This window comes from Gavialis gangeticus, unplaced genomic scaffold (genome assembly GCF_001723915.1).
Source record: "Gavialis gangeticus isolate Ggan-Ray unplaced genomic scaffold, GavGan_comp1, whole genome shotgun sequence".
NCBI classification, from domain to species: domain Eukaryota; kingdom Metazoa; phylum Chordata; order Crocodylia; family Gavialidae; genus Gavialis; species Gavialis gangeticus.
The window spans coordinates 444,846-452,322 of record NW_017729000.1 but is presented as its reverse complement, the minus strand read 5'-3'; the positions used below and the strand labels follow the sequence as shown (position 1 = coordinate 452,322).

The following is a 7,477-nucleotide window of genomic DNA, read 5'->3' as shown; positions in this document are numbered from 1 at the left end:
GGCAGGAGCGTGCCTGTGGGACGTTGCAGGCGTGTGCGTGTGTGCTGCCAGTAGCAGCCAGCTGGTCAGTGGGAGGCTGCGGAGGCCCCCTTGCCACAGCCCCGTAAGCTGGGCCCCCACCACCCAGCACAGCTGTATGCCCAGGGCACTGCCCAGGCCTGGGGCGTCCCACCTGGATGGGGCTCGAGCAGGATCCTGGGTCCAGCTGGCGGCTTCGCAGAGCAAGGCCGCCTGTGTGCAGGGCATGGGGTAGAGCCCCTGTGTTGCCCGCTGGGCGCCGTGGTGCTGAGGCTGCACGAGCCTGCAGCTGTTGCTCACCTGGGCTCCGTCTCTTCTCTTGCAGAGCCCAGAACCTCGTGGGGAAGCCACAGAAGGTACGTGGCGCCGGGGCTGCGGGGGGCTGTTGGGCGGGCTAGGGGCACCAGGAGACCTGGCTGGCAGGACCAGCCACAGCAAGCAGTTTCTCATGGCTGCACTCAGGGGGCTGGTGGGGCAAGGCCTGGGCACCCCCGGCTGCCACAGCTGCTTGCTGCCTGCGAGCGCCGGGTGAGCTTGGCTTCGTCCTGCGGGCAGGGACAGGCTGCACTGCCCTGCATGGCTGCTCCTGGCTTCCTAGTGCTGGCGTGTCGCGCTTGTGCAGCTCCCAGGCCCCCCCTGCCCCCCCCATGCAGGGTCTGACCCCAAGGTGGGGGCATCGCCTTGCAGAGCCACTTGGGGCTGGGCACGTCCTGTGTGGCCTTGTGCCCAAGCCAGTGCCCCACACCTGCGCCCACGCTTGCTGCCCGCGTCGCCAGCCGCTGTCATGTTTTGTCTCCTGCTCAGGACGCCCCCCCCCACTCTGAGCCCCTGAAATACAGCTTTGCGCCCAGCTCCGCCCTCAACAAAACTGCGCGGCCCTTCGGGGCCGGCGCCACCCCAGTGACGAAACCCGTGACGTACACGCCCCAGGCGCCTGCCAGTGCCCCGCAGCACAATGGGTACGTTGCTGTCCATCACGCTGCCCCCAGGCGCCCTGGCCCGGCCTGGGCTTGCCCTTGCATGCTGGACCCGTGCCTATGCGTGCCCCCCACCCCACCCCACCACGCCTGCGGTGTCCAGTGCCCCCTGGTGGCTGGTGCTGGTGTTGCACTGCAGGAGATGCTGCTGCCCCCCAATTCTGCGCCCATGGTCTGAGCTCCCCCCCGCCGGGCCGGGGAGCCCCAGGGTGCTGTCCGCGTGTGCACTGCCTGCTGCCGGCCCTGCGCGGTACCCTCTGGTGGGGGGTGCCGTGCATCTGTGCCTGGGGAGTGCGTCTGGGGCCACGGCTTGGGCGGCTGCTGGCGACTTCTCTGGGGCCTGCCCGGGACTCCCGCCTTCCTCGCTGGGCCTACAGTGGGGTTTTGCTGCGTCCGAGCCGGGTGTAGACCTCACTGCCGGAGGAGGGCGGCTGGGGCTGGGTCTCTGATCACGTGGCTTGCGCCGTTGTCCGCTCACGCCGAGAGGGTCCTGCGGCCCTGGAGCAGGGCAGGGTTGTGCGACCGTGTGCAGTGAGGGGTTCGGCTCTGTAGCCATCCGCAGCCAGCGTGCATGCAGTGAGGAGCGTGGGGATGGCTGAGCCGGGCTCCATGCAGCGCTTGGCTCTGGCAGGGCCTGGCCCTGGCCCACTGGGCTGTGTGGAGCAGTAAGGGGCTGTGCCCCTCCTGGATGGTGCTGGTGCCAGGCGGCCTCTGTGGGGCAGCGCGTTTCTGGGCTTTGCTGCGATACTCCCTGCGGTCCGGGCTAACCTCTCCTCTGTCTTCTCTCCTCTCTCCTCCCGTCTGCTGCAGGTGCACAGCCCTGACAAGTCAGTAAGCCTCTGCCTGCTCTCTCCTGCATGCCCTTCGCTGCCCTATGCTCTGTTGGGGACCTGCCCTGGAGCCCGGCCCTGCTGAGCGGAGCCCGTGGCTTGGGGGGAGCTGGCCCGCGGGCTCTGCCTGCCCAGCACTGCCTCTGTCCGGGGACCGTGCTTATCTGGGCCCTGACTGGCCCCTCGCGGGGGTAGGAGCTGGCCTTGGCCCTGGGGAGCGGTGTGGTGTGCTCAGGGGCCCTGCTGCTGCCGCCGCCGTCAAGGGGGTCCATGTGTGGTGGTCGCCCAGGCCTGGAGCAGGCGTCTGTGCTGCAGTGGCCTGGGCTCTGCCCCGCTGGGGCCGCAGGGCTGGGCCTGGCCTGGCCTGGGCAGAGCGCAGCTCCTTGAGGCCGCCATGCCCGTGCCTGGTGGGGACAGGAGCAGCTGGGAGGTGTCTCTGGGGTAGTCGGTGGGGTTTCCAGGGTCTGGGACCTCCTCTCCTCTCCTCTCCGTGAGGCTCCTGCTCTCGTTCTTCTGCCATGCTTCCCTCTCTCTCTTTCTGCCTGTCTGTCCGACTTCCTGGCCCTGCAGGGTCAGTGCCCGGCCCCCGGAGGTGCGAGCTCAGGCCCATGAAGACCCCCTGAGCACCCTGGGCCAGTCCTACCTGGAGGACAAGTAAGGCAGGGCTGTGCCGCCGCTTGCCGGGCATGGGGCTGCCGGGGTCCCTCCGGGGCAGGGGGTTGTGCTCAGGGTGGTGGGGAGCTGGTGCCTTGGCTTTGGGCCAGGTGCTCTTGTAGGAGCACTGGGGTGTTGCGGGCAGGGGCTGAGCACCCTGCCCTGTCTGCCCAGGCACTCGCTGCGGCTGGAGAGCCCCCCGGGCGTCCCCCACAGCGACTCCAGCAAGAAGCGGCTGATTGAGGACACGGAGGACTGGCGGCCCCGCACTGGCACCACCCAGTCCCGCTCCTTCCGCATCCTGGCCCAGCTCACGGGCACAGAGTTCAGTAAGTGCCTCCGGCTCCCGCCTTCGGCCGGCCCAGAGGGCTCTGCCCTCCCCACCTGTGCCGTGGCCCCCCAGCGCCGCGGGATGGTGGTTCCCATGGGGTCCATCCCGTGCCCCCGGCCGGGGGCTCAGGCACCTTCTGCCTCTGAGTCTGCTGTTCTCTTTCTCCTCCTCTCGCTGCTCAGTGCAAGACCCCGATGACGAGCTTGCTAGAAAGTCCAGGTAAGGGTGGGCTGAGGAGCCCCGGGCTGTGGCGTGAGCCTGGGGGAGCCGGTCCTGGCCACCCCCGTGGGCACGGAGCTGACTCCTGCTCCGGCCGCGCCTGACCCTGCTGCCAGCTGTCTCTGCCTCATTCTCCTCTCGCTCTGACCTCTCCTCCGCCCTGCTCTGTCCCTGTCCGTCTGTCCCTCCCCGTCTGTCCTTTCTTCCTTCCTTTCAGAGAAAAGTTTTTCACGGAGCTGCAGAGCCCACGCTACACCCGCCTGCGCGACTGGCACCACCAGCGCTCGGCCACCTCCCTCCACGTATAGTCGTGAGGGCCACAGTGCCCGTGGCCCGGCCCTGCCCACAGCTGCACCAGCATCACCGCCCCGGCCTCTTGCCCTGCGGGGACGCTTGGCGCACGGTCACTGCTCAGGCGCTGTGCGGAGGGGGTGGGAGCTCGGCCCGGCATGGCCTTGAGCCAGCCCCAGGGCTGGTGCCCGCGGCTGCCGGAGGGGAAGGCGGCCCCCGGGCCCACTGTTCTGCTCTCCCTGGCCAACCTGTGGCCACGGCGTGGAGGGCAGAGCCCTGTGACCCCCAGCACCTGCCACACCGTGGGCCGGCGGCTGGCATAGCCCCGGGGCCTTGCCCCCAGTCCCTTTGTGCTGATGCCCCCAGCCAGCCAGAGGGGCCACGATGTGGGGGCCCTGGCTGGCAGGCCCCACGTGGCCCAGGGCAGCCTGGCCCAGCTGCACCAGTGTTTCGTAGTCCAATAAATGTTCCCGTCCTTATCGCTGCCTCCGCCTCATCACTGCTGTGTGCGGCCCCTCGCCCGCTGCCCTCGTGGGGCCTCGCCATGTCCCTGGGCTCTAGTGGAGGTCGTGCAACCCCTGTGCCGCCTCTGCCCAGGGAGGGGCCCTGCTCCCACTGCCTCTGCCATCCTGGGGGTCTGCCCCCCACTCGGGCTGGGTCTGGAGCGTCCCCTGGGTGCCAGCCAGGGCAGGCACCAGGACTCGTCCAGCCCCCAAGCCACACTCCACACTCCCCAGCCCGGGGCTCAGGCCCTGCTGCCCGGTGGCTCCCCCAGCCCAGCCTGTGGGTGCGTGTTTGTCCTCCCCTTGCCCACGGCCTCCTTGCAGCAGCCGCTGTCTGCCCAAGCTGGGTGCTTTACCCCGGGCAGCCGGGGCGCTGGCATCGGGGCAGGGCCCTGGGCCGCTGCTGGGCCTGCGTGTGCTGGGAGGGGAGCAGGCCTCGCCTGCGGGGCATCCAGGCTCGAGTGCGGGCAGGCCATGCATGACGGGTCTTTGCCGGTGGGGGGGTCTGGGATGTACGTGTGGACCCGGCACCGCGACGCAAGGACACGGGGTCTCTCGCACAGTACTGGCACCGTCACGATGCACCAGACCAGCCACCAGGGGCACTGCCCCACGGGGGGGGGCCGGTTCGGGCAGGCTGGGGTCCCTGGGGCTGTGTGGCCAGGGAGGCCAGATGCAGGCTGGATTAACGGGTTGCTCTGTAGCCAGGTCCCCGTGCCGGACCCGCCTGCGGGGGCAGCGCCAAAGGCGGAGGCTGGACCGGGTGAGTGGGGAGCGCGAGGCGGAGGCCCTGGGGGGTCGCGGGGCCCACAGCCCCGGGAGACGCTGCCGTGCGCTGTCCCAGGACCCGCGGCCGCCCCCAGCCCCGCCAGCCGCCCACCTTGGGCCATGGACGCAGCCTTCGCGGAGCGCTACGCCCCGGACAAGACCAGCACGGTGCTGAGCAAGCACCGGCAGCCGGCCATGCCCACGCCCGCACAGAGCCGCAGCTCCATCGTGCAGGCCGCGCAGCAGCCCCCCGAGCCCGCTGGCCGCACCCCCATCTGCTACCACTGCAACAAGGTCATCAGGTGAGTGCGCGGCCGGGGCTGAGGCAGGGGTCCGGTCCGGCCCGGCCCCTGCCCGGCTCACCTGCCTCCCCCCCGCAGGGGCCGCTACCTGGTGGCGCTGGGCCACTACTACCACCCCGAGGAGTTCACGTGCTGCCAGTGCCGGCGCGCGCTGGACGAGGGCGGCTTCTTCGAGGAGAAGGGCTCGGTGCTGTGCCCGCCCTGCTACGACCTGCGCTACGCCCCACCCTGCGCCAAGTGCAAGAAGAAGATCACAGGGGTGAGTGGTCTCAGCCGGGTGCCGCCCCGCAGCCCCCCGGTCCCCGTCCCGATCTGCATGGCCCCACTGCCCCCCAACCCCAGTCCACCCTGCCCCGGGCACTGCCCCCGTCTTGCATGCGGCCCTGTAGCCCTCCCCAGCCCGGATCTGCCCCGCTGCTCCTGGTGGCCCCAGGCTGCAGCTCCCCCCTAGACCCCTGCTCCGTGCTATGGGGTCAGCTGGAGCCTCTAGCTCTGCCTGGGGGGGCCTGGCCCTGCCGCTCCCCAGGGGGCAGGGCGTGTGGCTGACCCCCTGTCCCCCAGGAGATCATGCATGCCCTGAAGATGACCTGGCACGTGCAGTGCTTCACCTGCGCCGCCTGCAAGACGCCCATCCGCAACCGCGCCTTCTACATGGAGGAGGGGCAGCCCTACTGCGAGAGAGGTACGCACGGGCACGGGGGGCAGCCCTATGCCGAGCAATGTGCCATCCCCCCCATGCCGCCTGCTGGGGGGGCAGCCTCGGAGGAACCACCGCAGCCTGAGCATCGTGGGGTTCCCCGTGCAGCTGGGATGTGGCCGTCCGCGTCCCGGTCCCGGTCCCGGTCCCGGTCCCGGTCCCTGCTGCTGAGGGACGGGGAGGAGGGGCCTGGGCAGTACCAGCACCAGCAGGTTGCCATGGTGATGGTGTAAGTACCTAGATCAAAGCCAAGGGCTGCAAAGCATCCTGGGAAAGTGGCAGAGCAGAGGCCTGACAGCGCGGCTGCCAGGAATGGGGGGGGTTGGGCACCGGGACCGACTGCCCCAGCGCAGGGAGGACCAGGGCTGGGCCGCGCCTGGGGGTGACGCGCCCCAGCAGGGCTGCGGGTCAGGAGTGAAGCGCCCAGGCGTGGGTCCTGGTTGCAGCCAGGCCCGGCTGCAGTCGTGCCCAGAAGCAGCTTGAGGAGCCTGCCCCGGCAGCTCGGCCGCGCCCCATGCTGCGCTGTCCCCCCAGATTATGAGAAGATGTTTGGCACCAAATGCCGTGGCTGCGACTTCAAGATCGACGCCGGTGACCGGTTCCTGGAGGCGCTGGGCTTCAGCTGGCATGACACCTGCTTCGTCTGTGCGGTGAGCGCCCGCCCCGGCCTCGCCCGTGGTGGCGCGGGGGCCTGGTGGCTCCAGGCAGCAGCTTCGCCCAGTGGTGCCCAGCTTGGGGTGGCCGTGGGGCAGGGTGGGGGAGCAGGGCCGGCCTGGCCTGGAGCCAGCAGGACCACGGGAGTGGCGGTGGGCCAGGCACCCCCCTCCTGACCGTGCTGTCCTACCTGCACAGATCTGCCAGACCAACCTGGAGGGGAAGACCTTCTACTCCAAGAAGGACAAGCCCCTGTGCAAGAGCCATGCCTTCTCCCACGTGTGAGGGGCCCTGCCCCGCCCCGCCCCGCCCCGCCCCGCATGCTTCTCTCTGCCCCTCCGCGACCCCCACCTCATGCCAGCCCTGGCCTGGGGGTAACAAGGCTGCTGCTGCCAGGGACCCCCCCACCTCCATCCCCGTAGCTGCTGCAGGCCCTGCGTGGGGCTGGGCCGCTCCTCACGGCCAGCAGCTGGGCTGTGTGGGCCCCCTGCGCTACACAGGGCTGTCTTTGCTGGGGTCCACGGGCCAGAGCGCGGAGCCCTGCCCCTGCCCTGCGGGAGGGGGCCCTGCCTGACCACGCTTGTGCCACCAACTCCCTGCCCAAGAGCCACTGCTGCCCCTGCACCCACGTGCACCCCCTCCCCCCATGCCCAGCCGGGCTCTGATGTCGCGTGGAGCTTGTAGTGCCTCAATAAACACTTCTGTGCAAGTGCTGGTGTCTCCGGGCCTCTGGCGTCGGGCTGCGGCCAGTGCCGGCTCGCACGGGGCAGCTGCGCCTGGCTCCACGGTGCCCGTGTGCTGGCAGCACCCATCCCTTCCCTGGGGACGTGATCACCCCCTCCACGACCGGGCCCTGCTCCTGCCTCTGCCAGGGCGCGCCCTGCCATGGGTGCACCAGCGCGGGAAGCCGGGCCTGGCAGAAGCCACCAGGAGGGACCAAGAAGGGGCCAGAGCGCGGCGGAGGGGCCGTGAGCCCCTGGCTGCACAGACCAGCACCAAGCCCGGGCCGAAGGCGCTTGGCCCTTGCGCGCAGCCTGCGCCGGGGGCCTGGGCACCTCGGGTGGGAGTAGACGGGGAGGGGGAGCCGGTGCTAGGGGGTGCCGCTACCGGACTGCGGCCGGGCCCCGGTTGTGCGGACAGGCCTGGCCCCAGCGGCGGGTTTCCTGGCGAGGTCACCACAGGGCCGCGTCCCGGGGGGGCTGGCCTGCACTGGGGGGCCCGGGCCGGGGCCGG

General features: G+C 70.7%; 1 protein-coding gene across 6 annotated transcripts in view; it reads left to right on the top strand.

Annotated features, from left to right (window-relative positions):
• PDLIM7 (PDZ and LIM domain 7) overlaps positions 1–6,588 on the top strand; it is a 20,301-nt gene extending 13,713 nt beyond the window's left edge. The window contains exons 3-12 of one of the 6 annotated variants that reach the window (XM_019506032.1): positions 344–374; positions 1,806–1,822; positions 2,396–2,479; positions 2,654–2,808; positions 2,993–3,029; positions 4,528–4,893; positions 4,972–5,152; positions 5,455–5,575; positions 6,125–6,240; positions 6,443–6,588. In XM_019506032.1, coding sequence (XP_019361577.1) covers positions 344–374; positions 1,806–1,822; positions 2,396–2,479; positions 2,654–2,808; positions 2,993–3,029; positions 4,528–4,893; positions 4,972–5,152; positions 5,455–5,575; positions 6,125–6,240; positions 6,443–6,529 — 1,195 coding nt within the window. In that variant the 3' untranslated portion in view covers positions 6,530–6,588. The other 5 variants (XM_019506033.1, XM_019506031.1, XM_019506034.1 and 2 more) reach the window with 5 other exon arrangements.
• The last annotated feature ends 889 nt before the right edge of the window (positions 6,589–7,477 follow it).